At 38.1% G+C, this 27,045-nt stretch overlaps 3 protein-coding genes and 1 pseudogene across 4 annotated transcripts; 2 read left to right on the top strand and 2 right to left on the bottom strand.

Moving 5' to 3' along the window:
- On the top strand, positions 556-10,635 carry LOC18783101. The gene is made up of 11 exons (XM_020559148.1): positions 556-991; positions 1,635-1,812; positions 1,906-2,088; positions 2,194-2,293; positions 2,382-2,412; positions 3,153-3,195; positions 3,834-3,986; positions 5,308-7,477; positions 7,635-9,036; positions 9,680-9,763; positions 10,150-10,635. The coding sequence occupies exons 2-11, from the start codon at positions 1,754-1,756 to the stop codon at positions 10,212-10,214; spliced, it is 4,290 nt and encodes a 1,429-aa protein (XP_020414737.1). The 5' UTR covers positions 556-991; positions 1,635-1,753; the 3' UTR covers positions 10,215-10,635.
- On the top strand, positions 11,582-14,557 carry LOC109947870 (annotated as a pseudogene).
- Positions 14,496-16,113, bottom strand: LOC18784289 (putative glycerol-3-phosphate transporter 5). The gene is made up of 2 exons (XM_020559150.1): positions 15,425-16,113; positions 14,496-15,014 (listed from the first exon to the last, which is right to left on the bottom strand). Exons 1-2 carry the CDS (start codon positions 15,858-15,860, stop codon positions 14,809-14,811), a joined length of 642 nt encoding a protein of 213 aa, XP_020414739.1. The 5' UTR covers positions 15,861-16,113; the 3' UTR covers positions 14,496-14,808.
- LOC18784004 (110 kDa U5 small nuclear ribonucleoprotein component CLO) lies at positions 16,211-21,774 on the bottom strand. Of its 2 annotated transcripts, none has more exons than XM_020559149.1 (11): positions 21,757-21,774; positions 20,240-20,993; positions 20,072-20,140; positions 18,751-19,944; positions 18,515-18,613; positions 18,274-18,432; positions 17,985-18,070; positions 17,707-17,905; positions 17,132-17,242; positions 16,813-17,019; positions 16,211-16,629 (listed from the first exon to the last, which is right to left on the bottom strand). In XM_020559149.1, exons 2-11 carry the CDS (start codon positions 20,981-20,983, stop codon positions 16,531-16,533), a joined length of 2,967 nt encoding a protein of 988 aa, XP_020414738.1. In that variant the 5' UTR covers positions 20,984-20,993; positions 21,757-21,774; the 3' UTR covers positions 16,211-16,530. The 2 variants fall into 2 exon arrangements, with proteins under 2 accessions (XP_020414738.1, XP_007217145.1); XM_007217083.2 differs by lacking the exon at positions 21,757-21,774 and adding an exon at positions 21,194-21,672.

Genomic DNA, 27,045 nt, shown 5'->3' on the forward strand with positions numbered 1-27,045 from the left:
ACAAGTTAATAGGAACTATCATACAAGTCATGACCGTTGTTTTAGCTAAAATAAACAAAGGCATTTCACAAAAGAACAAAACGTGCACGCAAATGGACATAAATAGTTGATTTAAAAATCATTATTTGCAAGCACGAAGAATAAATTAAACAATTAAAAAATAAAGTTAACCCAGGTAATTGGAAAACCAGAAAATTTACTATGAAAATACTTTGAAAAAATAAAAAAAAATAGTGGAAAAAAGGAAGAAGATAAGGACATAATTGGAAAAGAAAAACAGTTCTTATCTTCAATTTTTATCTAGATGGGTTAAAATTTCAAACCATTGGGTACAAGTTTTGTGGAGGATTCTTGATTGGATTAAAAGCTCCGATTTATTTTTACAAAAAATTGAAGTTGGATGAATTAATTACTGATTAAAAGGCAAAAAGAATGGCAACATGGTAATTTGGAGTCAACTACAGTCAAGACCATTTGTGTAATTACACATCAGCACAACCGAAGAGTCTCTGTCTTCCAATCCTAGTTAAGATTTTTTTTTACAAATTACAAACCAAAATTTTGTCTGAAGTTCAAAGCACAGACACTTCCTCTCTCCCTCTCTCTCTCTCTACTGTGTATTTTTAAACAGAGAGAGTGTAGAGAGAGAAAGCAACACAAAGCAAAGCACTTGGGGGAAAAAGAGGGGCAAAGAAAAGGTGCATTTGAGGAATGAGTAAAGCAAAAACCAAATTCTCATTGCTGTTATTAGGGTTTTCTTAAAGCCTAAAGCCTAAAGCCTAAAGGAGAAAGAGAAGAAAAGCCCAATATTAATTTGAAAACAAAAAACCATTTGGAAAATTTGGAAAAAAGAAAAGCTACTCTTAAAGAGCCAGAAGGAGGAGGGCACAATATATATAGAAAGAAAAAAACAGTGAACTGCTGCCACCAGCTTGAGCAAATCAGAGGATCCGATTGAAGCAATCGAAGATCTCCGAGAGGTTGAGCTCAGGTAAGCTTCTCATATTGACGATCGGTTTCACATTTGCCTTCAATTTTGGGTGCGATTGGTTTGGATTTTTGCATTTATTGCGTGCAATTTTTAGCTGCTTGAGTGCTTATAAATGTTCCTATTTCAGTTTATGTATGCCGGTTGCGTCAGTTGTGGTTTCGCATTTGAATTTGTTTTTGTGGGTAAATTGGGCATTTGCCTATCTGGGTTTTGTTTGGTTTTGCATTTGAATTTGGATTTTGCAAACCCAGATCTGAGCAATATTTGAATTCCATATGTGAAGTATTGGTTTCTATTTTTGTACAAGAGCTAGACTTCAGGTGCATTTCGCTTTTAACAGGAGTTTTTAGATTGAGATCTGTTGGTGTATTAGTGGTAAGTATTTGGTCTAAAAGTAGTAGGTTTTAGCAACTAGGCTTGTGCTTCTTTCTTTGTACACATGCTTATTTCAAATAAACCGTTCTGATTTAGAATGTGGATTAGTTAACTGTGGGATTCTCATATTTCATTCGATTATAGAAAGTTTCATCCAGTCCTTAATAATTTCAAAATTTCGTTGCTTTATGAGTTTACACAATATTGTGTCACTTGGAAGAACTGGTATAATCAGTTTCATAATTTTTCTTTTCTTCTTTTGGTTCAGATTATGCATTGATAATGAACTAATCAGAATTGTGAGGATCTTTGGCATTTGGGGCTTAAAAGTTACATCTGTTATATGAAGAGGTCATTTGGGATAAAGGAGCTAGAGTGAAGGAGAAAATGAAATCTGATACGCCTCTTGATTATGCAGTATTCCAATTATCACCAAAGCACTCTCGGTGAGTGTCACGAGTCTTTACATTTCCATGTTCTTTTATCGTTTCCTCTTACAATTATCATTGTTCATATCTTGTTTTTCTTTACTTTCGCAGATGTGAATTGTTTGTTTCTAGTAACGGGAACACTGAGAAGCTTGCATCTGGTTCTGTCAAGCCATTTGTGACCCATTTAAAAGTTGCAGAGGAGCAGGTTGCACTTGCAGTTCAGTCAATTAAACTTGAGGTTGAGAAACGTAAATATGCTGAGACATGGTTCACAAAAGGAACACTTGAAAGGTTAGGTTGCCAATGGAGATAAATTTTAGTTATTTTAAGCCTGCTGGCCTTTTATGTTGTAATATTTCAGGTTTATTTGACTTCAGTAGCCAATATTGTTTATAGGTTTGTGCGGTTTGTTAGCACACCTGAAGTACTGGAACTGGTCAATACATTTGATGCAGAGATGTCGCAGTTGGAGGCAGCATGGAGAATATATTCTCAGGTTAGCCATTTGATCAGTTCAACAACTGTAATGGTAACTGCAAGCACATTTTCTGTTTTGATTAAATTTTGGAACTGTTTTATACCAGGGAATGGGAGGTCAACATGCTGGTGCATTGGGTATGTTCATCAGTTCTAACTTCACTTTTGATAGTTGATTGTAATCTCGCACCTTGAATTGATTTGGATGCAACAAGACTTAATGGCCAGAATCTTGTCTAATATAAACTTAAATTTTATCTGAGAGGATTTATGTCCATATTGATCTTTCTTTGTTATAACTGATTGTGAATGTAGATTCTGTATGAGTGGTTGAGATCGGAGATGATTTAGGATTGATGATGGTGTAGAAGTGGATCACCATTTTTTTTGTCTTAGTTTCTTTACTGTCAGGCTAAGTTTCTTGTATGAATATAGATGTTCGTGGATTGTGTTTGTATATAAAATGCTAAGTAATGTCATACATTTTTGGGAGTGCCTGCCCAATGTCTAAAGTAGATGTTAAAATTTGCTGCTGTTTTTAATTTCATTTGTGCTTAATTTTCAAAGTAATTCTGATCTAGGTCATCCATATATAGTACTTATTTTTTCTGGTATTTCTTTTGCTATGTCAGATTGAATAGACTCTATAGATTAGTGAATGTGTAAAGGGAAAGCCACAAGCACTTAAATATCATGCTCTTCTAAATTTTCAAGATCAAGCTCCATATCCTTGAAGACTGTCTTCCACACTCTTTGCCTGTGCTATTGTACTTTTGACTGTAAAGTATTTAATATTGACATATCCAGTCAAATCTGGATATTGATCGAAGCATGAGTTTTATTACAGTGCTGACCTAAATTTTGAACAATTTGCTCAGGTGGGGGTGGAACAGGTATCACAGCAGCAGCAGATGCAACAAAGTAATGCTCTGTTAAATTTTGGTTTTTTATAATTTACTTATTATTGCCTTAGATTGCTGTGAATTTTTTGTTCATAAATGTGGTCAGATTTTCAAGTTATGGAAAAAATTATAGTTAAAGTGCAGCAATAGGAGCATATTTGAACTCATTAGGTTCCCCTCATTTTTGCACTTTTCTTCGTGTTGGATCCATGAAGTCAGCAGTGGGGAAGGTTTTTCTGTGAGGTTATTTAAGATGATGGTCTCTTTGTAGTGACTACAACTTGACCATTACCAGGAGATGAGGTTACAGAACCTCTTTCATATGAAGTTATTGTGGTTTGAGATGTTTAGGAATGTAGTGCTCTCTATGCTGGACAAGGATATTGAATGTTGGTTTTGCAAAAGTCCAAACTGAAAAGAAATCCAGTCATGATATCTCTATTGAAATCTACTACTAGGATGAAATTGGAAGTTAACAATAATGATTGGAGTTGACTACACATGTTAATGGAAACAGTTGGCCATAACTCTGCTGTCACCATTCAGGATGGCAGTACATAATCATGCTATGATGTATATTCTATTTTAAAGCATCCCACTCCCTTTCCCCTCTGGAAATTGGTCTCATTTTTTATTCTCATAATGCAATTCATACAGGAAGGAGCTTTTGAGGGCTATCGATGTACGACTTGTTGCAGTTAGGCAGGATTTAACCACAGCTTGTGCTCGTGCATCTGCTGCTGGTTTCAACCCTGATACAGTCTCTCAACTAAAACTCTTTGCAGATCAATTTGGTGCCCATTGCTTGAAGTAAGATTCTGGGAAATCCCCTCTCTGATTGTTGCTTCTTCAAGTTTTATTTAATCTTATCTCAACCCCACCCACTCCCAAAAGAAAAGAAAAAGTCTTATTAATAGCCTATGCCCCTCCCATATCTCTTCCCCTGTGTGTGTATGCATGCTCTCACTTGCATTTGCTCTTACCTCCATGTCTGCATGTGTGCATCATCAAACCTCGCCTTTTCTGGTGAACTTTTGCTGCATCTTGGTACTAGTGATGAGTCTGTCTGGTTGAATTGGTGGCAAACGCAAAACAGATATAAATGTAGAGGAAAATGTCTCAAAACTTAATTTGGGCCAATGCTCTCCAGAATCACTGACATAAAGAATGCAAAATCAACTAATAGGTTGACCAGAATTTCCTTCATGGTAGATGATGATTCCTCCACATTGCCAATGCGTGTGGGGTTTCTGAGGCTCTATTTTGCCATTACTAGTTAGGCTTAACTATTGTCAGTGCCGATAGTTGAATCCAGATTCGCCAATTATATAAGCTGATGCATTATTGTGAAGGTGATATATTATCATGCCCCTTCGGAGACATCTGATAAATTGGAAAGTGAAATGCCATCATACTTTCCTGTACCTTGAAAATGTGCAACTCTTCAATCAAAATGCTTAACAGGGTGGCTTGATTGAAGCATGCCATCAGACATTTTAAGTGATTAAGATATGAAATTTCTGATGGGAGATTAACCAATCACAATGTGACTCCATGCTTTTCTTTGGCCGGAATGAGACTCCATGTTGCTTGTCTGCATATTAGTGGTTGTTTCTAACCCTTCTGGGCCATAAAATAGCATATATTTTTCATGGTTTGACAAGGATTTTCGTAGCAGAATCAAATTTATTTATTTTCTTCTTAATTTAATTTTTTATTCTTTTTTCAAAGTTGGGTCACCTCTGAATGCTAGTTTGCCAACTTGATCTTTCAATTTTGGAGCATGTAATAATCTTTCTAAGACGAGGGTTTCTTGTATGTTTGGTCTGTCTTTTTTATGAAGCACATTAAAGGGGCCATATAGGGCCCACTATAAATCCATAAATTATAATAGTTGCCAATTGGTCCAGACTTAGGGAAGAAAGAAAAGTTGGTAGAACGTAGGAAAATAGTAAAGCAGCCTGTCGCAATTAGGCAGGTGTAGCAGTTGCAAGGCTTTTTTCCATTTCTCCAAATCTCAACTGCTCTGTACTTCTCACCTAAAAAAACATTTTAAATTTAGTTTTTGTAAATTTTATATCTGTACCAAAATACAATTTCGTAATTTATTATTTATTTTTCAAAATCTCAGCGAAGCTTGCACCAAATTTATCTCATTGTGCCAAAGAAGATCCGACGTGATCAACCCATGGAAGCCAAGTGTAGACGACAGAGCTGTCAGATCCTCGTGTGAGTCTGACATGTCAATTGATGACCCTACCGAAGACACATCTGGGCCCCACGTTAAGCCCCATAGCCAACCCCAAAACAAGCAGGAGAAACTAGAAGACCCATCAAGACACTCCACGTGTCAACATCCCACGTCCCTCAACACTAACTTCCCTACGCAACAATGTAAGAACGTAACTGAGAAAGACAGAGACGAAGACAAGGCCCGGGTGGAGAAGAAGGACGAGCCCCAGACCGAGTCGACGCCTTTGGGTGTGAGTCAACCCGCGAGGCGGCTCAGCGTGCAGGACCGCATCAGCCTCTTTGAGAATAAGCAGAAGGAGAGTTCGAGTAGTTCCAGTGGCGGCAAACCCGTTGTTGTTGCCAAACCTGTGGAGCTCCGGAGGCTCTCCTCTGACGTCTCATCTGCGCCTGCTGTGCTGCGAAGATGGAGCGGTGCCAGTGACATGAGCATCGATTTGAGTGCAGAGAAGAAAGAGACGGAGAGCTCCTTGTGCACACCGTCCTCTGTTTCCTCTGTTTCCTCTGTTTCTCATACAATCTCTCATACGAAGGCAGGGACTAATATAGTTTCTGTTGTGGCCGAGGATAAGGACCGGAAGGGGTCGATTGACCCGACAGATTCTTGTAAGGTTGAGGGAAGGAGTGCTTCTGGTAGAATTGGTGATGTTGAGCTGAAAGATCAAACTGAGGGGCAGACAGGTGTCGGGGTTTTTGTAGGCAAGGAGGAGGAGGCGGGGTCAAAGGTGAAGAAGGAGCAAGTGGGTTCTCAAACCCAATCCAGGTCCTCTAGTGCAAGAACAGAGCAGGTTGGGTTGAGTGATCAAGGGGTTTCTGTGGAGAAGCTGAAGATTTCTTCAGGTGGCGAAGAGAGAAGCAGAGGGTTTAAGGATCAGTTGGGTTCTGATACACAGTCTAAAGGATTTTCAGGTCGTGCCGAGGTTGTTGGAGTGAAAAACCAGGTTGGGTGTGCTATATCTGGTGGTGGATTTGGGAATAGGGTTGAGGATTCTAGACTGAGAGAGCAGTCAACGACTCAGTTACGTTCTAGGGGTTACCAGGGTCATTCCCGATCTTTCTCTGGGCAGTTTGAGGGTGGTGTTGGACGCAAACTTGAAGAAGCCTCTTCAGCACAGATCAAAGGGATTGAGGTTGATCAACGGGCACCCCAGCATCACTGGAGATCTTTTTCTGGAGATCTTGGGGAGCAGTTGGGTAATGTTGACCTGACGTCATCTGATAAGCAACACATTAAAGTGGAAGACTCTGGAGCTCAAAAAATGAAATTCCAGAAACCGGTTTCTGCCCGTCGTGAACAGATTAAGAAGTCACAGGGTAGGAGAGAAGAAACCAATAGTGTATACGAAAGTAGCAAGTTGGATTTTACAGGTGACAAGGTTTCAATTAATCAAGAGAGCTTGCCTACAATGCCAACAACGCCAGTCGAGCAAGTTCAGAGAGTAAGACAGACCAAAGGAAATCAGGAGCTAAATGATGAGCTTAAAATTAAGGCGAATGAGCTTGAAAAGCTTTTTGCAGAACACAAGCTTCGGATTCCAGGGGAGCAGTCTAGTTCTGCTCGCAGAAGCAAGCCTGTGGATGTGAAGAAGAAGGAACAGGCGGTAAGTTCTCAATACAGAAAACCTGCAGCAGAGGAGATTGCTCCTGCACAATTTTGTAGCAGTAACACAGTGATGGAACCAATGGGTAGTTCTAGTGATATGGTCAAGTTCAATACTACTCCCCCGTTGAAGATGGTAGGTCCCCAGGATTATGGTGATACTCTGAGGCAGAATTTCTCTGTGCCTGGTTTCTCCCTTGATTCTAAAGGAAAGTTCTATGAGAGGTACATGCAGAAAAGAGATGCTAAACTGAGAGAAGAATGGGGTTCTAAAAGAGAAGAAAAGGAAGCCAAGTTGAAGGCCATGGAAGATAGCCTTGAGCAAAGTAAGGCAGAGTTAAAGGCCAAGTTGTCAGGGTCAGCAGACAGACAGGATTCAGTATCTAGTGCTCAACGACGTGAAGACAAGCTGAGATCCTTTAATTTTAGATCTGGTATGAAGAGGGAGCAGGTATTGATTCTATTTAAATTATCATGATATTAGCAGTAAAATTGATGACTGGAAAAATTTGATTTGATATTCTTTTTTCTGCCTAAATCTTTGAAGATATTTTTGTTGCTGATTGATATTTGTATCTTAGGATGATAATTTTCTGTTTTGACAACAGCCAATAGATTCCATTGATTGGGAGAAGGATGAGGACCTCTCTGATTTTCCAGGCCAGAAATTGTACAGAGAAGATCGATTTTCTAGCGAGGCATCTTTAGGAGATGGTGCTTCTAGAAGCATTCAAAATAAAAAGCTTTTTCCCAATAAAAATTTGTCTTCGCCCACCCACTGGACCCCAGCTGCACCAGCGCCACGGTCATCGTCCAAATTTTCCAACTTTAGTTCAGGGCGGCGAAGACCAGAGTTAGAAAATCCTCTTGCACAGTCAGTTCCCAACTTTTCTGATTTCAGGAAAGAAAACACAAAACCCTCTTCAGGAGTTAGCAAAACAGCTGTTAGCAAAATACCTGCTCGTTCACAGGTCAAAAGCTATTCCCGCAGCAAGAGCATAAGTGAAGAGATAATGTCTAAGGAAGAGAAGCCACGGCGTTCTCAGTCCTCGAGGAAAAGTTCTGCTAATCCTGTAGAATTCAACAACTTGTCTCCTCTGAACTCGGATGGGGTTGTCTTGGTGCCATTTGATAAAGAGCAAACTGAGCATTATGACAAATTTCCAAAATATGTGGAGTCGAAATCGTTTCTTAGGAAAGGTAATGGCATAGGTACTGGTTCTGGAGTTAGTATTTCCAAGTTGAAAGGGTCCATGGCATCTGAGACTTTAACAAATGAAGAATTTGATGAGATGACCTTTGAGGCAGAAGATTCAGTTGACATGGCAAAGGAAGAAGAAGAAGAGGAAGAGCTTGGGAATATGGCAGTTGAAGATGAGGTTGATATGGATAATGGGAAACCAAGACTGAGCCAGGAATCTGAAAAGTCTGGTAACTCTGGGTCTGATAATGTCGATTCCGTAAGATCTCTTTCTCAAGTGGACCCTGCTTCAGTTGCTGAATTGCCGGCTGCTGTGCCTTCAACATTTCATGCTTTGGGGTCTCTACCAGACTCGCCAGGGGAAAGCCCCATGTCATGGAACTTGCACATGCATCATCCCTTTTCTTACCCACATGAGACCTCAGATGTTGATGCCTCTGCAGACTCTCCAATTGGGAGCCCTGCTTCATGGAATTCTCATGGTCTTACCCAAATAGATGTTGATGCCGCTCGAATGAGAAAGAAATGGGGAAGTGCTCAGAAGCCTATTCTTGCTACCAATTCTGCTCAAAATCAGTCACGCAAGGATATGACAAAAGGATTTAAACGGTTGTTAAAGTTTGGAAGAAAAAGTCGTGGGATAGATAATACGGGTGACTGGATCTCTGCTACGACTTCTGAAGGAGATGATGATACAGAAGATGGGCGAGATCCTGCAAACCGATTGTCAGAAGATTTGAGGAAGTCAAGAATGGGATTCATGCAGGGCACTGATGACAGCTTCAATGAAAGCGAGTTCAATGAACAGGGTAACTTACAGATATCCTAATTTTCCAATTATATTCTCTTATATGACCTGTATATTGCCAATTGAAGGTTTTCTTCATGCAACTCCTGTGACTTAGAGCTTGTTGTATGTGGGGAAATATTTGAGTCCCAACCGTTTTCTTAGAGTGAAAAAATCAAAGTGGCCGAATGCTGCCAAGGTTTCCTAATGAACCTTGAAGAGCTCTAGGGACTAGAAACCCAACTCACCACTTTGCATTCGCAGCTACAGTCTCCATGCGTCCATTTCATAACTTCCTGAAATGCATCCATTTCACACGCACCACATTCTTTGGATTGTACTGCCGAAACAGAAAGCTCACTGAGTTTTCCAATAATCATCTATCTTTCAGTTTTAAAAATGTGTGGATTTAAATTACCTTAGAATCATATAGTTACCTTCATCAAAATGTTGACCCTATGCATTCTTGTCGAAACAGCAGGTAGTTTGCAAATACTTAAACAAATTATCCTGTTTGATATTTTTTTCACTTATGTTTGAACTTCCTATGCATATATGCTATGAACTTGGCGAATTGATTTCTTTTTAAAGAAATTTATTTCTTGCATTTATCCTATGGGAAAAAAAATGTAAAGCTAAATTTTCAAATTGACTACTCTATGCAGTTGAAGCATTACGAAGCTCCATCCCAGCACCTCCAATGAACTTTAAACTGAGGGAGGATCATTTGTCAGGAAGCTCATTGAAAGGTGATTCTGTATTAACGTTTTCTTGTTTTGTAATTTCTTTTACTTTTCTTGGTTGAAATGCAAGGGTGAAGTTACTCTAGTGGAGGCAAATCCGTGGATAACCCCCATAGTACACTGTACTTTGTTGCTTCAACCTAGGAAACAAAATTTCTGGTGTGGTGGTAGTAGCAACTTTTTGGCTGATGAATTTGAAGCTGTGAAGAGCTAAAAAAAACATTCCATTTTATCCTGGACAGCTTCAGTTCACCAGTCGGAATGGGTTGTCAAGTTTTCTTTGGCCATGTGCCAGAGTCTTTTAGGATGGCAAGAAGGAAATGCTTATGTCTGTTTATGGAATTTGCTTAGAATCTTTCTGACAGTGATATGATCATGGTTCTGTGTTGCAGCTCCGCGGTCATTCTTCTCACTCTCATCATTCCGAAGCAAGGGGAGTGAGTCAAAGCTGAGATAATCACCACTTAGAGAATACCACATAGCAAGTGCTTGGATCATCTTCAGGGTAGGTTTAAAGAATGGTCATATTATAAGATACGAACAATTGAGTAGGCACGACTCAGCCATCTTTATGAGATCTATGATGGAATTATGTATATGTCGGATTCACGAGGCTTTGTCATTTAGTTAGCTATATACGTAGTTGTGTTGAAATGTGGTGTATATTCTATGGAACAATGAGTCGATCAGTTATTGGCGTATGTAATTGTGATTTTGGTAGTTCCAGAGGCATTCTTTTTCTTGTTCATGTGGTTGGCCTTTGGGTGATGTATATCTCAACTTTGTTACGATCACCGTTGTTGACAGTTTAAGGAGAGTGTTGTGATTATGCGGAATAATAGCTTGTAAGACACGACCATTTTTGTGTTGTTGCCGTCTCCCTATTTCTCCACTGTCATTTTACCTTTGTAGTGAGACTCTAATTGTCTCCAGCTAGCATATTCTGCCTATTATAGTTATTTGAATTACCTTTTTAAAGGCATTTCTGTTTTCTCTTAATTAGAATTTAAAAATTTTAAATAAACTTTAAACTTTAATTATGGGATGAACTCAGTTTTGAAAGCTAGATCCATTTGACTGGCAATTTATATGCAATTATTATCTGCTAAAAGAAACCAAATATTGGATTATATTGCTGCTCAAGTTATGTTTCTAATTTTTTTCTGAGGTTCTAAGATTTAGATTATTTGGTGGGAGATTGCAGCTCTAGTTGTTCAGTCCGCAAGTTTGAATCCTCTGCATTTAATAATTTTTTTTTTTACTTGCCATTCGTTTGCTCAGTCAAAACAAAGATTTTCTCACACACGGTCAATGTGCCAAGGTTTGAATTGAATTTGAGATCTCTAGTTTACAAGAGTTTGCAAGTCAAGGTTCTTTTTCATTGGGCTAGACCCCGTTAGCCGATCAAAACAGAGGTTCAACTGGTAGTGAGGGGCTTCATTCAGAAACTGACCAACTATGGAATAACAATGTGTAAATCATGAGCTAATGATAGTTGGAGGAGAAACCTTGTTACAAGTTGAGATTGATGATATGTGAAAGAGGGAACCAAAGAAAGATTATTTGATTTGTAGCTTTGTTTGCGGTTTTTGGCCTGCATGATGTTTTCAAGTATTAAATAAGGCTCCATTACATGATAGGTGATATGTGTTTTCTTACCTAGATACTAAGTAAGTGCGTGTCCAATTATAATCGTACAATCAACATTTTCCCATTGAATATGCCCTTTTAATTCACTTTCAAACTTTTTGGAGCAATTATTGCCCATTAAACAAAACAAAACGAAACGAAACAAACTTGCTAATTAATTAGGCTTGAGACAAACTATGGTTTTGAAGATTGTGGTGTGGTGTGGCTTTCACAGAAAAATCTAGATTTCTCATTCTCTCGCTCTCTCTCTCTCTCTCTGTGAGAATACTACTACAATAAACAGAGGCCCTCATTCCACTCAAATATTTTCAGAATCTTCTCACCACAAATTTATATTTCATTTTCTCTGCTTCTTCTACTACTTTCCTTCGTCAGCAACTCGCTAAGAAACTGAGCACTAAAAATAGCACCGCCATTATCATTTTCATCATAAGCATGTGCTTGATAGACGCAGAACAGCTTGGTCAAGAAATGGGGAACATGGAGAATAATAACATCAATACCAACAACAATAACAAGCAGTGGCCTTTGCAATGTGAAATCTTGCACAACCAGACGGAGAATTTGGACAAGGAAACTCCTTTGATGAGCTCCAGTCTTCAGAAAACCATGTTAAACTCATTTCAAATAAAAATTCTTCTTCTTTGACTGCTTAGCTTTATTGGGGTTCTCTCAATTTCGTAGCTTTTTAGGATCGTTCGGTTAAAATTGACTTCTGGGTCTTTGTTTTCTTATTGTGATTGATGATTGACAGAAACTTTCTTTTGCCGGTCTTTCTTTGTGATATGTTTTTTCTTTTATGATTGTTCTTTAATTGGCTTTTACGTGTGTAGTTGTCTTGGTCCAGTTTTTGCTCTTTATGTTTTTCTCAATCATTTGGCCTCTCGTGAATACAATTTCATTTTTGTATCTCTGCACTGTTCAATTAATTTTACTTATACTAGTTCTAATCCTCTGCTAATTTTTAGTTCATTTTGGGACACAGTTGTTTTGGAAATTGTTTTTCCTTTTTAGTAAGCTAAGCTGCAATTCTTTGTTTTACTTTCAATTTACAAAAATTATGTACAGCTGGATGGTGATGACTAACGTTCTTGTTTTTCAAGGGTTTGTTTTGATTGGATTGTGTTGTAGTGGATCTCCTCTTTTATTTTCTGCTCCTTGAGTTCTTTGTCTTGAATTACATTTTATGTTACACTTTATGTTTTGACTGATTTTGATATTTCACAAACATTATACAGTTTTTCATATCTCACAATTTTTTGGGAAACCCGATAATGCTGATGTTTCGATGCAATGTAACTTTTGTGATTGATTTGAGTTTCATTTTCTGGCTGGAGAACATTTTTTTTGCTTGCTTGAGTCCTTGACTTGTTTACTTGAAATGCGTCATATTCTGATTCAAGTTTCAACATGTTGTTGGTCTTTTAGCTCGAAAGCTTATGTGAGAGGATACAGTGGTTGTAGACAGAAAACAGAGACTGCTGAACTTTTTCCCTTCCCTTCGGTCAGGAGAGTGGTCTCATATTGGGGGCCGAACCCATATGGAGGATACTCATATATGCGTTGGTGACTTAGCTAAGAAGTTTGGTTATAATGTACTCAGTGAGGAAGCCATCTCCTTCTATGGAGTAAGTTTTTTCACCTTCTTCCGTTGTATAACAATTCAAAAACCATCCCAATACTTCTCGAGGTTTTCATTGTAAACCATGGTTACAATGAGAACGAGAATATGAAGAAAAGTTTTTTGGACAATTTCTAAATACTAAAATAAATTTTTTGGAACTTTAAGGGTACTTGTAACAGTTTAATGAAATCTCATGCATAACAATTCAGACATTTTTTTATTTTACCAGATTTTGATGATGTAAATGGCAATTTGAAAAGAAAAAAAAACAGGTATTTGATGGTTACGGAGGAAAGGATGCAGCACAATTTGTTCGTGACAATTTGCCAAGAGTAGTTGTTGAGGATGCTGACTTTCCATTAGAACTTGAAAAGGTGATAACAAGGTCATTTATGGAGACGGATGCTGCATTTGCAAAAACGTGCTCTCTTTGAGTCTTCCCTTGCTTCTGGAACAACTGCACTCACGGCAATGATATGTGGGAGGTAAGGGTGTAAGTTCGTTGTTATCTGTAATAAGGGTGTTGACTTACAACAGTAAGGCTTGAATAATCATTACTGCAAGTCTGGGCCATCAGATTAAAGACTAAGAGAAAACCTGATCAGCCAATTCATGCGGGTGTCATGCTGAAGAATGAATTGTCTGTTGCATGAGCAAAACAAGAAATAAAAATGGTAGAGAAAACTAACAAGAAATAAAAATGGTAAAGAAAACTGATGTTGTGTGACCAAATCTTGGTCGCAACTTGAGATTAGTGAGATTGAAGACTGAATTGATCATAGTGGCCCAGAATAACCACACCCTATATCTCCCCATTTGATTTAATTATCCTACATGTATGCACTTTTGGCTATTCTCATGCCCCGTTCTTGAGACTGCTTAGTTTGTTTTTGTCAGACCTTTTCTGTGACATCTAGTCTGGTTCAGCTTATAATTGTCCTTTTGGACAGGTGTTTGCTTGTGGCAAATGCCGGAGATTGGCGGGCTGTATTGTCACGATGTGGAGCGGCTGTAGAAATGTCAAAAGATCATAGACCCTGCTGCACAAAAGAAAGAATGCGGATTGAATCCTTGGGTGGATATATTGATGATGGTTATCTAAATGGGAGGACCCTTGAGTGATCTGAACCAGAACTTAAATTGATGACACTGACCAAGGATGATTAGTTTTTGATAATTGGTAGTGATGGAATATGGGATGTGTTCACGAGCCAAAATGCTGTTGCTTTTGCTCGAAGGAGACTCCAAGAGGACAATGATGTGAAATTGTGCTGCAAGGAAATAATAGAGGAGGCAATAAAGCGTGGAGCAAGCGATAATTTGACGCTAGTTATGGTGAGTTTCCACTTGGAGCCACCTCCGCATGTGTTGGTAGAGAGGTCTAGAGTCAGACGAAGCATTTCTGCTGAGGGACTTCAGAATCTCAAATACTTCTTAGAGAGGGGGTATTGGTGGACTCATTTCTGGTATGACAAGAAAGACAAAAGAAAAATATATATATATATGCCTTGAGAAAATCTCAATCATTGTGTGGCCTATGCTATACAAAGACCATTTTCCCTCATTCAAATTCCCTTTAATCTCCGTTCTCACAATGCGAATCAAAAACAAAGTTGCACAGAAAAAAGCAAGAATTAGCATAAGAAATACATTGTTCCACCCTGTCGTGGAAGTATACCCCGCTAAAAGTGGCCCAAGGGCCGCCCCAACAGAACCCTGTACCATCTATAATTGCAGTCACAGTAGCTACTGCATGGGAATTTCCTCTGATCACTGTCTAGGTACCAAGATCTGCAGCAACGGCTGTTGTAATGAGTGAATATGGGCCGTTCACCAGCAATCCAGAAAGAAACATCAAAAGAATATTGGCAACCATAGATAGGCTTCCATAAACCCAGTAGAAAACAAGGGCTGGAACTGAAAGCAACAAAAATGTAATTGACGTTACAGCTCGAGCTTCGATCGTATCAGATATCAATCCTGCTAAAATTCCACCAAAGACTCCTCCAATATCAAATACGGCTGAAAGATTCCCAGCAGTTTTGTGTGACAAATGCATGCAAGGCCGAACAAAATTTATGATGAATACAAGAAGATAATCCCCCTAGGGTAATTATTTGGATTTTAAAGACATACACATACAAACATAGGCGCTTTCAAAGGTTATGAGTATAGAACTATCTTTATGTGGTAACCTTGAGTTTCTGATTTTGAATGCTCCAGATTGTTTGTGAATTGTGACAAGGATAGCCATTTTCATGATGGTGTGTATTTGAACAAAAAAACTCATGCATAGAATCCAAAGAAGCAGTTCAACCATATTGGGATATCATAAGACTATCCCAACAAATCAGTTTCAAAATCATATACAAAAATCTGACTGGAGGAAGTACCTGTGTGCCTTACGTAAAAGGGCAACCAGTACAAGAAAGTGTAAGACACCAACTTTGAAAAGAACAGGCAGAGAGCAAATGGTGCCACGCCCGGTAACCTCCATGCCTCCCAAAAGCCAATTGCAGCCAAAGTATCTGCGCTTGTATCGACATCTACATTCTCTGTTCCAAGAAGACCTGCTTCGTCTGATTCCACTTTTCCCTCCAAATTCTCTATCCCATTAACTTCCATATTCATCTGAATCTCCTTTACCCGAGACTCAAATCCCAAGTCTTCTGGATTCACGGGGAGAAACAAAAACACTAAAATGCCGACCAAAATGACCAAAACCCCAGGCACCACAAAGGACCAGCCCCATCCAAATTCCAAAACCCCAGACGCCACAACTGAATCAATAATGTTTCCAACTGAGGTATGTGAACTCCAGATCCCCATGATCAACCCCCTCTTTTCTTTCTCAAACCAGTTTCCCACCACTGCTACCACACAAGGCCACCCAATTGACTAACCAACCCAAGAACTTGAACAGCCATAAAGTACCCCAACAAATGAACATCAAACCAACATCAAACAAAGAATATAGTTAATATGCCACCAGACATCATCCCAAACACAAGAAACAACCTCAAATCAATCCGATCACCAACATGCCCTGCAAAGTACATTCCAATCGAATAGGCAGAAAGAAATGCAAGATCAAGCAGGAGCATCCATCTGTGATGTCAACATGGCACATTGAAATTAACCAAACATTTCTCAATTGAATTCTAAAGTGAAAAAAATAATTAGCAAGCAACATGATCAAAACCTCTTGGATTACAGAGAAGAACAATCTCACTGCAATGTTACTGGTTTTTTGGTTTTTGTACGGAATTATAACAAGGATACCAAAAATTATTTGGATACAACAGTCACGGTTATAGGACACCCGAAAGTTACAACATAAAAAATTTACTCTAGCGTCCACCCATTTCCATTTCGTTTTTGTCACGTGAATTTCAATTCTAAGCTCAACAACATCACAATACTTCTACTGGTTTTCATCACATACTAAATTTTCCTACAATCTCCTCCCTAAACTTTGGATACTATGAAGCCGCCGCCATCATATCATTTGCTGATGAAGATCCGCTGCTTGCTGAGCCAGTTCCACCATCATGGCCTCGTCGAAAAATTTGTTGATGCTCACATCCTCACTCATTCCCTGCCATTTTCAACAAAATAAAGAAAATCAGCAAATTTATGCCTGGATATGGCTTTCTTCCGCATTTCGTGAATTTCCAATATAGCAACAGTACAACTAGGGGAAAATTTTAGCATTCCTCAAACTTTGCCAGAAGGATACCAAAAGAGCGAGAGCGAGAGAGAGATGATGGAATGCTTTTACCTTTCTGCGCCTGGTTTTCACCATGAACTCACGGGCTAGGTGTTGAATTGGGGCAGGTTCCAGGGGTCGCAGAACGATACTCTTGTCAAGAGGATCCCCCGGAACTATAGCCCAATGATCAAAGACTGATAGGCAAAAAGCCTGTCCTTGGGTGTGGTACCTCAAGTCTGTTTCAAACCCGAAAGATTCGATAACTGGTAAAAATGCCTGAATTTATCCATTGAAACACTTGTCAGCAAGAGTCTCCTCCCTCATGATAAAACGAAGAACCAACAGAATGAAATTGGAACTCTACATAAACAAAGCTGAGCCAACAAACCTTAACAATATAAGCAGGGGTCCCAGGTTGAGGAACATCAGCCGTAACATGTCCACGCCTGCGAGATAGAACAGTGTAGATTGCAGAAATACAGTCGATTGGTGTTTGTATCTGAAACAACAGCATCAAAAATCAATCAGAAAATCAAAGAAAAGCTCCCCTCATTGAAGTGACAGGATATTCATATTAAGCAATCTAACTTCCTCGGGATCTCTATTTAAAAGGAAAATCAAATAAATAGATCATTTTTGTAGCTTTGAGAAATAACTTGTCTCGTTTCACCTATGTTTGGTAACACAAAAATATAAATAAATAAGAGAGCATAACACACATGAACTTTTTTACTTTGAAAGATTACATTTTGACTTCCAAAAGGATAAAATGTGTAACAGGATGGGGGATTCTAAACTGCTTATTGCAACTAAAAGTGAGCAGCTTGTTCAGCTTTAATGTCCACACTTGTCACCTTAACCACCATGTTGGTCCTCATTTACATCAAAAGAAATAAGTACTTGAATATAACCTTCCTTGAAAATCAATCTCATTGTGATATAAACCAAAAAGGAAGAATTTACCTCCACATAATATACTGGCTCCATAAGCCGTGGGGTTGCCATTAAGAATGATGAATAGGCCACACGACGAGATGTGGGAATGATCTGACCAGATCCACGATGCAATGGCTCTTGTGCAATCCTTGCATCCACTATTTTGAACTTCACATTTCTGATGGGTTCATCACAAAGGGGTCCTTCTCGAGCACCCCACTGAAACCTGTCCCCCATAACATTATGGTAAGCAATAAACTGGAACAACAATATCGGGCAAAAGAACAAGAATTCATTTCAAATACCCTTGAACAATTGAATCCTTCACTGCATTCAGCAAGCTTTTGTCAACTTCAGTTGAAAGTGTATCGTCTAACAGAATGTTAGGTCCCTGCACATATACCCTTGTGTCAAACAAAAGCATGCAAGGCATGGAATGTATAACTAGAATTCAAGGAATGGAAGGAGAAAGGGTAATGAATAAAGGAAAGTTTTTATAGAAGATACATAAAGTTTATGTTAGGATTAAAAAGGTACAAAGGACATAAAAACTTTAAACATAATAATGCTACATGTGCTTAACAGGTGAATTACCTGCTTATCAGGGCCAAATGCCCATATGGACCGTGCAGCGAGAACATCCCACTCATATCTAGTCTGGAAGAAATTGCCTATATCCTTCCGAGACCAATCAATGCTTACAACACCATTCTCAATGTCCTCCGCAAGTCCTCTCTCCAATGGCTCTGCAATCTACATATGGACAACGGCTTTTAGGTGATCATAATTTGAAAAAATATCTCATAAAAGTTCTGAAAATGAAGTTGCTTCCTACCATAGTTATTTTATTCTTCTTGTTGGGTGTTTCAGCAAAACATTTCATTGATGAGGACTCCACCACTGTTTCACAAAATGAAACAACAGGATCTGCAACCTACATTGTAAGTGAAACATACAAAACAAACGAACATCCATCAACAAAAGAAGAAAATAAAATTTTGACATCTTTAAGAGGTGGAAAAGGTACATAATAAAAGTGAAGAAAATAAGAGAAGTGTGAGCAACAAATACCTTAACTTCTACTTCAGAATAGAGCTCTCTAAGGTCCTTCATTATTGAATCCAAATACAGTTCTCCTGTACCTAAGATTGTGTGCTCCCCAGACTCCTCAACTTTAGTGATTGCAAGTGGATAACTCTTGCTGATCTTTCTAAGACCCTCCACCATTTTTGGCAACTCACTTGGATTTAGAGGCTCAGTTGCCGTCTTCACAACTGGCAGCGTATTGAACTGAAGAGGACGGAATATGTAAGCATCCTCATCATAATACTCATCACAAAGGGTGGCAGTTTTCATAATAGAAGCATCTACACCTTCAATAAGAACCCAAGTACCAGGAGGAGCCTCGGCTATGGGTATCCTATCTCGAGCTTGATAAAGCCATAATTTTGTCACCTCTTTGACTGTCATGTCTTCCTCATCCTCTGGTGAATAGCCTTCTCCCAATACACGTACAGTCTGCCCTGTCTGAATCTTGCCACTATAAACTCTACCAAATGCATCAAACACACTACAGTCGGACTTGGGATACAATTTGGTTACATTGACCATTAAAGGACCATCAGGTTCACAATTTTTCATGGCCTTGTAAATCAAAGAGTCTTTTGGTCCAGTATATATGTGGTCAACTTTCCTAGTTGCGGCATCTTTAGGGGAAGGAATATGTTGAACCAGCATATCAGTGAAGCCTGAGGCAGATCCGAAAACTGAGCTACAAGCCAACCTCAGCAGAGGTCTAACATTCAATTTATAAGCTGCATTGCTAAGGGTGACACCAAATTCTGCAAGAGTTGCCTCCACGCTCTTTTTATGTTCTCCAATTACCTGGCTATAAATTTTATACAGGGGTTCAAGCACAAACTCGACAAATGATCTTTCTCCTCCATCAACAGGGGGTTTTCTCCTGAAAGTCCTGTCACCCCTATGATAGTACATATCTCCCCAGAGACGAGAAGCAAGCTTATCTGCATCAAGGTTGACACCATGAAGTTTAATATATAGCTTTGCAAATGATTGCAACGTGAATGACCATCCTGCGGTAGCACTTGCAAAGCAAACATTCCCTGCCAAAGGATCAATAATTTGCACATTGCCAGCAGTTGAAGAGGCAGCAGTTATGTGGTTATTAATGACTTCCAAAGTATGCCTTAGCTTGAAGTAAGCATCCCTTGGGGGCAACTTAAGTTCTGTTATCAACCTGTCAACCTTTCACATGAAAATTCATGTTTGTAAGAATACCAGTACAGTTAATGGAAGTGCGCAACTTCATATTCTGACCAAATGGAAATAAAATTGAGAACTAAAGCAGCTCTAGAATATGGAAAAATTATACCTTGTTGATTACAACCACAATTGGTAGGCGATCTTGGATTGCATGGCGTATAGCCCTCTCGGTATTTACCTGTTCATCAAAATCATAAACTTTTTTAAGTAAGCAGTATACCATAATCAAGGACTCTCGTCCACATAATCTATAGAAAACTACAGATGAGTTGCTTACCATCATTCCTTCAGCGGCGTCCACAATTAAGACAGCACCATCAGCAAGCCTGAGGGCAGCAGTCATTTCATCAGAGAAATTGACATGACCAGGTGTATCCATAATGTTGCACAGGTACGATTTAGACTTGCTATCCTCAAGTACAAGGGACATAGGAACTGCTTTAATAGATATCCTTCTCTCTTGCTCATCAATCCTTGTATCCGTGTACCTCATGTGCTTATCACTATTTGCATCGAAAGTGGACATATGGTGTGTCTGCTCCACCAACATATCCATGAATATCGTCTTTCCGTGCTGCAAGTGCCCCACAAGAGCAACATTCCGAACAAGAGAAGGGTTTGACATGAGACCCAAAAGGAATTGGTTAGACACGTAGGTGGAAGAATCCTTGACGCCAACCTCAAACTTGACATTCCTAACAGGCTTGATAATGGGCTGTTCTAGGGGTTGTGCATCTTCGTCCATGACCAAAGTCTCAACATCTTCCCCAAAAACCTCTTCCGCGGTAGGATAATACTTTTTGTCCTCAGCAAGAACAACCTGATTGTCCATATCAACATCATTGGAGGTAGCAGCTAGCCACCCATTGGAAGCCGCTGCTGCATCATCACCATCAGACGCAGCCCCATCGTCTTGCCTATCTGGAAGCTCTCCATCTTCATCCTCTCTATCACTTTCTTGGTCAGACTCAATTTCAGGCCCTATATAGTTCCCGAACTCGTCGTACAGACTGTCATCCATATTGTCTAATCTGCTATTTTATACAAGTGATTAGTTCACTCAGCACCAATACAGCCACTAAAATCAGAGAATAGAAGGATAAAGCAATAGAATTGAAGTTGGAACGAAGATAATTGAGTTCTAGGGCAAAATCCCAACAGAAACTCTATAGACTGTAATTGAGGAAATGGGAGATGGAAAACAAGTAGAGAATGAAATCTCTTAAGATACTTGATCTCAATAGTTGCTCTGAATTTGAATGCTTCCCAGAAATCTTGAAGCCTATGGAAGATCCACTATTACTCAGTTTAGAAGGCACATCAGAACTACCGTCCTCGACTCAAAATCTTTCTGGGCATAAAAGATTAAATATCAGTCGGTTGGAGCACCTTGAGATTGTCCCTAGTAGCTGTGGTATCTGTTTGAAACTTATAAGTTTGCGACCCTGTCGCCAGACGGAGAGCGATAGAAGGAAAGAAGAAAATAAGAGAGGATGGAGACGGCGCAAGATGTTTAGGGTTAGTTTTATATTTTTAAGGGATGAGGTCAGGATTTCGAAACCTGATGCCTCCTCCATTCCCTAATTATTATTTTTAATGACATAGGGGGGGAACCCAGATCATTAGAAAATTACATCAAGCCATAACCCATAAAGAAAATTACATCAGAGAACTTCTCACAAACAGCTAACAGGCACAAAAGGTTATTCAAATAACAAACCGCAAAATATTATAACAGCAATAATCAGAACATTATGGGAGAAGGAGAGAGGCAGAGAGAGAGAGAGAGATTACTTTAGCGGAAGCAGAAGTACAAGTGCGCGGTTCTGCGGGCTTCTTCTGAAGTTCTGATAGAATAGTTTTTAGAGAACGGAGGCAACATTTTATTGGACCCATTTACGTCTATCCGCCCATTGGGCTTTGTTTCCAGCCCAACAATATTATTATTATTGTTATTATTATATATAAATTGTTTAAATTGTTTTTAAATCTATATATAAATTAAAATTAAAACATGCTTTCTTTTTTAATTTTAGATATAAATAATACAATGAAAATATTAAAAAGCGTTGGGCTTTGGTATATCAATAAATAAATAAAAAGTGTGATTTGTTGTAACCTACCAATGTGATTGAATGGAACCTACCACTTATGGTAGTAAACTATGTACTTCCTATGCCTATAAATAGGCATCAAAGATGAATGACAAATATACAAGAGAAGAGAAGAAGCTATGGTTGAGCTCTTGAGCATGTCTTCCTCTAAGTTTTCTCTCGAGTCAATTCCCTTAGTTTTGTAACATGTTTCATTTTTTTTTTTTAAAGTGTGTTTTAATTTGTGTCATCCGATCCGACCCTATAATATATAAGAAAATGTATTAGATATAATTATCCTTACTAATTAGTATTTGAGACAAACAATATTTATGTTTTGATTTTAATACCTAGGAATTGAATTTTGTTTTGAATTTGGCCAAAGAGGAGGTCCAGATTTGTTGGCCCACCTTACATTAATCACTAAAAAGATAATTATACCCTTTTTGTTTAAAAGCCTGACCCAAAATTCTCAAGTTGCTTGATTCGCGGCTCATTCCTTCGGCATTCACCGGCGAGTCCAAGGTCTTCTAGTTCAAGAGAGTATTTTTTTTCTTGCACATATCTAGTTTCTTCTCGTATTAGAATTCATCAAAAAGCTAGAAGAAAACTCCGAAAATTTTCTATAGGTATTGTGTAAACTTTAAAAAGCCAGCCATCCCAGCATCTGTAAATCCTAATCTATTGGTCCTAATGGACATGTGAAAAGTTGAACATCTTTTTTCTCTCTCAATTCATGTGAGGACATCATTTTGGGTAGAGAGTTTTTCCTTAAAACTTTGATTGTTATAGAATTAGAATAATCAGAGAGTATGAGAAGTACTATTAAATATTGGGAGTATATTGGGAGTGAAATTATATTTGCTCTTGTGGTGTTTACACTGACAGAATTTCTTCTCAGATAGAACTCACTCACTCTTTTCTTCTCTGACTCTGACTCTCTTCTATTCTAATTGGTTGTGTATTTTACAACTTAAGAGGAAGCCTATTTATAGGCAATTAGAATGGCCTTCCGTGGATGCATCTTCAACATTTTCTCCCAACATCATCATTCATCCCAACATTATAATTTCATCTTTTGACTAATATCCTCTTACTTTATTCACATGGACTTCACTTCTTAATTTATAACAAAATATAATATTTTGCTTTATCTACTTCCCCAGCCTTTTGTATTGTCAACTTGAACAGTAGGCCACAAAAGCTTGGTGTGATTTGTAGGCCAAGCATAATATTTTAGGACCTGCAAAAAAGCATGAATATTTTTCATCTTTTATTCATTTGATGTGCCTTTTAATATATTTTTTAACCTGCAAAAAAAATGATGCCATATCAATTTTCCCACCAAGGCACCTGGTTTTCTGTTCTTCAGTGCACTCACGAATGAGAATTAAATTCCTTGTTCATCAAGCAGACTCTTATATATTCTTTTCAACTGTGCATTATATGACTAACAAAATTACGCTTACAAAAGAGAAGGGAGGCAGACATTGTCTCCGGAGAAATGCGCTTATTAGTATGTAGTCAATTTTACTGGATGAGTATGATCTATTTTCAATTGTCACCAGTATAAGATTGTATGATATGTGTTTTCATTGATATGGGACTTGTCACAACAACATGTATCTCATCACTCCAACTCAGGCTTCCGAAAAAGTATACTGTGTTTACTTGGTAGGTGGAAATTGCTATCGTGAAGGAGATTGTCTTAACTGTGGAATTGAAAATCAATCTCTCAGGTTTTACAAGTACTTTAATGCCTGGTGGGGGATCTATTTGAGCTTTATATACTGAGTTGACATGACCAACTACATTGTAGTTTTGCACAAATTACATTGCAGTTTCAGATGCTGTTTTCATTTAATTACAATTGGATTTTTGCTATTTCCTTGGCCTTCAACCTCACCAATTTAAAGAATAAAGGTTACTCAAATGAGGAGTTGGGTGGGCAACAGAAGAGATGATTACCTCGTAAGTTTTTGCTCCTCTCTCCCTCTCTCTTATTCATTTTCTGTAGATGGATTGCTGAGAAATTGGTAGAGAAGGAAATGATGGTTAATTTGGTATAAGGCTTAGTTGAGTCAAATTTTGTATTAATTTCAGTTCATTTAAATACCTATTGTAAATGTGGAATTCATATGGTTTTCATCAATATGATGATATATATTGCTATTTATTAACTGCCCTGTTGGCTAATTTTGGGAAAATTGGATTATGCAGCCGTTTACTATCTCGAGGTTTCTTGCGTTTCGTCTGCATATATCTCTTTTTGCTCTTTATTTCAAAATCACGAACCAACTGATGCTTTCGTACGCATATATCTCTTTTTGCTTTTTGTAGAAAACGGAAACTATAAGGCAAAAAACGGAAACTTCATTGCAAAGAGCAGAAATCGATAACTACATTGCAGAAAACGGAATTTGCAATGCAGAAAATAGAAACATGAATAACCTATTTTACATTCTAGGTGCTCTTTATTCTGGTCTCCCAACATGTCTTGAATTAAAAAAATATATATTACTTTGTTTTGTTTAACTCTAGAGCTGAGCATTTTTGCCCAAACTCAGAATTGCAGTTTCTGTCTATGCATTGCAGTTTCCGTTTTCGCATCTCAGTTTCCATTTTAGTACTTTCATCTTGGTTCCTCCATTTTGCTTCTATACAATTAATTTTTGTTTTTGTTTTTTTTTTAACATAACTGATATCTACATTGTATTTTTGTTGCAATTTCTATTTTTATTTGCAGTTTTTTCTGTGAATATGTGTTGAAATGATTTTTTTTATTTAAAAAAACTGTTGATTGTTTATATAAATATTTTATAACTGAATAAATATTACAAAATCAAGTTTAGTGTAGTTGTTTGTGAGTGAGCTCTCCTTCTTTAAGGGTCAACGTTCGAGTCTCTTCAATGACACAAAATTCTTGTTTTTTTTTTAAAGGTGAATAAAGGGCAACGGAGTTGGCGATGGGCGATGGGCGATGGCGCATGTCGACGGGTGGCTAGCGATGGTGGTAACAGGTGGCGGTTGGCTGGATGTGGACATGTGGCATAGTATGCTTGCCTTAGAAGGAGCGGCATTGTGTGTAATTTTGATATTTTTTAAATGATATTTTTGTAAAATTAGGTACTACATTTTGGCCTTTGGCCTTATGCTAATTAGATGAAATTGTATTCCTATCTTCCAAATTAGTAAACTATATTGTGTTTTAAAACTAAAGCTCCCTTATATATACACACACACACAATGATCTATACTATTTGTTCATTATGAATCAAAGTAGTTTGTGCTACTTGCATTCAATAAGTTAGTCTTGCTCTACACAAATGGAATACTACAATTGTCAAGCTCCAATGAATATACTTATCTTATATGTGGTGTGGTGTTTCATGTATAAAAGGATTTTAGAATAAAAAGTTTAAATGAATTTTTCAAAATACATACGTACATAGAATATTTCTTTGGCCATGTGCCAGAGGCTTTTAGGATGGCAAGAAGGAAATGCTTATGTCTGTTTATGGAATTTGCTTAGAATCTTTCTGACAGTGATATGCTGGTGGTTCTGTGTTGCAGCTCCGCGGTCATTCTTCTCACTCTCATCATTCCGAAGCAAGGGGAGTGAGTCAAACAATTGAGTAGCACGACACGACGCAGCCATCTGCATAAGATCTACGATGGGATTATGTATATGTCGGATTCATGAGGCTTTGTCATTTAGATAGCTATATACGTAGTTGTATTGAAATATGGTGTATATTCTAGAGGCATTCTTTTTCTTGTTCATGTGGTGGATGTATATCTCAACTTTGTTACAATCACCATTGTTGACAGTTGAGTGTTGTGATTATGCGGAATAATAGCTTGTAAGATACGGCCATTTTTGTTTTGTTGCCGTCTCCCTATTGCTCCACTGTCATTTTACCTTTGTAGGGCGACTCTACTTGTCTCCAGCTAGCATATTCTGCCTATTATAGTTATTTGAATTACCTTTGCAAAGGCATTTCTGTTTTCTCTTGGTTAAACTTCAAAATTTTGAAATAAACTTTAAACTTTAATTATGGAATGAACTCAGATTTGAAAGCTAGCAACTTATATGCAATTATTATCTGGTAAAAGAAACCAATATTGGATGATATTGCTGCTCAAGTTATGTTTACAAATATTTTTGAGGTTCTAAGATTTAGATTATTTAGTGGGAGATTGTGGTTCTAGCTGTTAATTCCGAGACCCCAAGTCCGAATCCTCTCTATTTAATAATTTTGTGTGTGTAGGATTATGTATTATGATGTGTTCATTTGTTTGCTTGGTCGAAACATAGATTTTCTTACACACACTGCCAATATGCCAAGGTTCGAATTGAACTTGAGATCGTTAGTTTGCAAGTCAATGTTCTTTTTCACTGGGTTAGACCCAGTTAGCCGGTCAAAACAGAGGTTTAGCTGCTAGTGATGGGATTCATTCAGAAACCGACCAACAATGGAAATAACAATTTGTAAATCATGAGCTAATGACAGTTGGAGGAGAAACTTTGTTACAAGTTGAGATTGATGACATGTGAAAGAGGGAACCAAAGAAAGACTGTTTGGTTTGTAGCTTTGTTTGCAATTGAGAAAACATCAACAAAGCAAGAACCGACCAAGAACGTCAGTCAGATTACAACAGACAATGCATCTCATTAGGGTTTTCCTATTTTTAATTCCTATCAGCCGGCCTGGATTTGGCCTGCATGATGTTTTCAAGTACGAAATGAGGCTCCGTGACATAATAGATGATGTGTTTTCTTAGCTAGATACTAACTAAGTGCTTGTCCAATTATAATCGTACAAGTTGTTATATATGTAAAGGACAAATATCAAATCCAAAATGATTGGTTAAAAGAAAGAAAAGAAAATAAACTGGGAATTTTTTTTTGATAAAGCAGCACATTTAATGCATGCATTTTTGTACTTCGTCGTCGTTCATAAGATTTAAACTCAAAATTATAATAAAA

Source organism: Prunus persica, chromosome G3 (assembly GCF_000346465.2).
Source record: "Prunus persica cultivar Lovell chromosome G3, Prunus_persica_NCBIv2, whole genome shotgun sequence".
Classification (NCBI taxonomy): Eukaryota; Viridiplantae; Streptophyta; class Magnoliopsida; order Rosales; family Rosaceae; genus Prunus; species Prunus persica.